At 57.5% G+C, this 2,750-nt stretch overlaps 1 protein-coding gene across 1 annotated transcript in view; it reads right to left on the bottom strand.

Moving 5' to 3' along the window:
* LOC103809802 (transducin-like enhancer protein 2) overlaps positions 1–2,750 on the bottom strand; it is a 10,777-nt gene that overhangs the window by 4,606 nt on the left and 3,421 nt on the right. The window contains 4 exon segments of the mRNA XM_009082671.1: positions 1,144–1,169; positions 1,172–1,192; positions 1,746–1,754; positions 2,517–2,733. Coding sequence (XP_009080919.1) covers positions 1,144–1,169; positions 1,172–1,192; positions 1,746–1,754; positions 2,517–2,733 — 273 coding nt within the window.

The following is a 2,750-nucleotide window of genomic DNA, read 5'->3' as shown; positions in this document are numbered from 1 at the left end:
CAGCGTGATGGTGATGGGGAGCAGGAGGACATGCAGCTCAGGCACCAGCACACAGGGAGCTGAGCGAGGCACATCCCCAGCCTGGCTGGAGAGCAGATCCTCCCTGCGGAGACAGCGAGGCATGGCAGAGTGGAAAATCCCCATCAGAGCTGTGTTTACTCCACCTTCACCCTGCTGCGGGGGAGCCAGCAGGCTGGGAAGTGGGATGAGGCCAAGCAGGACAAACGTCCCTTGCCCAGATGCTGCTGGCAGCTGCAGGTGTCACATAACCCCAGCCAAGGGGTGTCTCCCACTGGCAGCCCCCCATTCTCTGCAAGGCAGGGGAGCACCAGGCTGGCACTGGCTGCCCAGAGAGCCTTTCCTTCCTCCCAGAGCTGCCAGCATGCTTGGGCCAGGGCATGGCCCCCTGACCTTGCCAGGATTGCTGTCCAAAGCTGTTCATGACGGAGATTGATCAGGGAGAACGTGCCCCATTCCAGGGCTCCCTGCAGCTGATTGTTCCCAGCAAAGAAAGATTAATGGTTTTGACACACAGAGCCAGGGTGCAGAATTGATGCTCCCTGTCCCCTGGGCAATCTCTGGAGGAGGCATCTGGGTAGGGAAGGGATGACAGGGGTGATCCTCCCTGCACAACACAGATACCTTCTCTCCTTCTTCCCTTCCCACCTGACTGCAAGGCTAAGATCAATGCCAACTGTTCCCCAGTGGAGAAGCTCGTTAACCCTTCCTTCCCCTGCCTGTACCAGGAGCTGGAGCTCTGGATACTGCAGAGCTACTGTGGAGCCTGGGAAGGGAGTCACAGATCTGGGACTGGGGGTATCATAAAAAGGAGAGGGCAGCCAAGGGCTGCAGAGGGGCTGGCAGCACTCAGCTTACTAAGGAGACCTGTTCAGAGAGGCTCCTAAACTGGAAACTCCTTAAAAAAGGACAGAGCTGGTTATTTTGGGAGCAGACCTTGATCTTTAGATCTTTGCATCAGCAAAGACTGAATTGAGGCAGCCCAGAAGCTTCAGCTACAAACCCCCAATGCAAACAGCCCACCCAGGCTAGCAGAGCTCGCCCAGTATCCCCAGCCCTTCCCACCTGGGACATGCTGGAGATGCCAACAGGGCCAGCTGAGGCCACCAGCCCATCGTGACTTACCTGGCTTGGGGTGTGCTCTGGAGTTGGCAGCAGCAGGGAGAGTGTCCAGGCAGTCAAGGCAGAGGGAGGAGAGGAGGAGGTTGTTAGTATTGAGGCTGTGCCCCAGGTACCCGTGCAGGGAGCAGAGGGGGCACTGCAGGAGACAGTGGGACACAGGCTCAAAACTCACACCCAGTTTCCCACTTTGTCCACCTGAAGTGTGGATTCTCTGTTGTCTAATGAGAGGTGAGCACACTGGTCTCCTTTGGGGGAGCAGGGGAATCTCTATCCACCCACCCACTCCCAAGAAATTACTCTAGCTTTGGAATCTCTTGCCTAGATGTGGTGACAGGTCCAAAGCTGCCAGGAGGGGACGAGCTGGCTGGGCAGCTGAGACCTCCTGAGTCACACCCATCCTACTTCCTTAGGAAGCCTTGCCTAAAAGCTCTGCTTGGGACACTCTGAGGCTTTTGTAGTGCACAACAAAACAGGTCCACCTCCCTGAGCCCAGGGAAAAGGCGCCAGGCACTTGCTGCAAACCCAGCCACTGGGCTGGGGTCCAGCAACCCTCCCTGGTTGGTTTGCACTCCTAAAGATCTACCAGCATTTGGAGAGGACGAGCTTGTCCATATCTCTGCTGGCAAAACAAGGCAGACAGGGATGGGGAGCTAAGGGACACTCAAAGGCAACACTGCCTGGCACCAGCCCTGGCTCAGCTCAATTCACACCAGCTCTGGCTAACCATGGCAGGGCACAGGGGATTAACCCCAGCCAGATGGAGCATTCCCCCTTTTCTGTAGGGAATTATCACGGGTGTCTCTCCACCTTCACCATGGCCAGACACCAGGGCTGAGAGAAGTTCTGGCTGGAGGCACAGGCTGCCTGGGCTCTGAGGGTTAAGCAGGCTCAGCACAGCACAGCCTGCTTTTATCCTCTGGAGTTTGATTTTCTCCTTCGGGGAAGCCATCCTTAAAGAAACAGGGACAGAATTCCGACTGCAGACAGCCGTGTGCAGGGGTGCAGAGCAGCCACCAACTGTCTTCTGCTGCTGTTTTCACCACCTTGAAATCTCACCAGCCAGATCAGACCATTAGGAACTGCAGCAAACCCTCCCAGGACCTCATACTCTCTGAGCTACCTCATGGATTGGGAGACCCTTATGCACTGGGAACACCCAGGAGAGCAGGGAGACCTGGAGTACACACACACCCAGAGCTCTGCTGCCCAGTGCCAGGGGTGTGCAGACAGCCAAACACCATCACCACATGGCAGTGGCTCCGGGTCAGAAATGGAGACAGACTCACAGGGTGCAGGTATTTCATTACCTCGAGCTGCCTCTCCTGACCCCGGGGAGCAGCACTGAGGAGCCCTGCACACTCTGCCCAGCACTCAGCCAGCCTTCAAAGGGTTAATCCAGGGGTGCTTCTTCCCCTTACCTCTGTTCTCCCTATCCTGGGCCACTCTGTCCTCCTTGGTGGCCAGCGGAGTCTGTGCCACCAGTGCCCCCGGGAGTGCCAGGAGCCCCGTGGAGCCGCTGGCCCCGCTCGGGCTGGAGGGGTGGGATGCCAGCAGCAGGTGGGATGTGTGGTGGGAGAGCTGCTGAAGCTGCTGCTGCTGAAAGAGAAAGG

The sequence above is a fragment of the Acanthisitta chloris genome, unplaced genomic scaffold (assembly GCF_000695815.1).
Source record: "Acanthisitta chloris isolate BGI_N310 unplaced genomic scaffold, ASM69581v1 scaffold29869, whole genome shotgun sequence".
Classification (NCBI taxonomy): domain Eukaryota; kingdom Metazoa; phylum Chordata; class Aves; order Passeriformes; family Acanthisittidae; genus Acanthisitta; species Acanthisitta chloris.
Note: the sequence above shows the minus strand (reverse complement) of the source record. Positions and strands in the feature narration are given on the sequence as shown.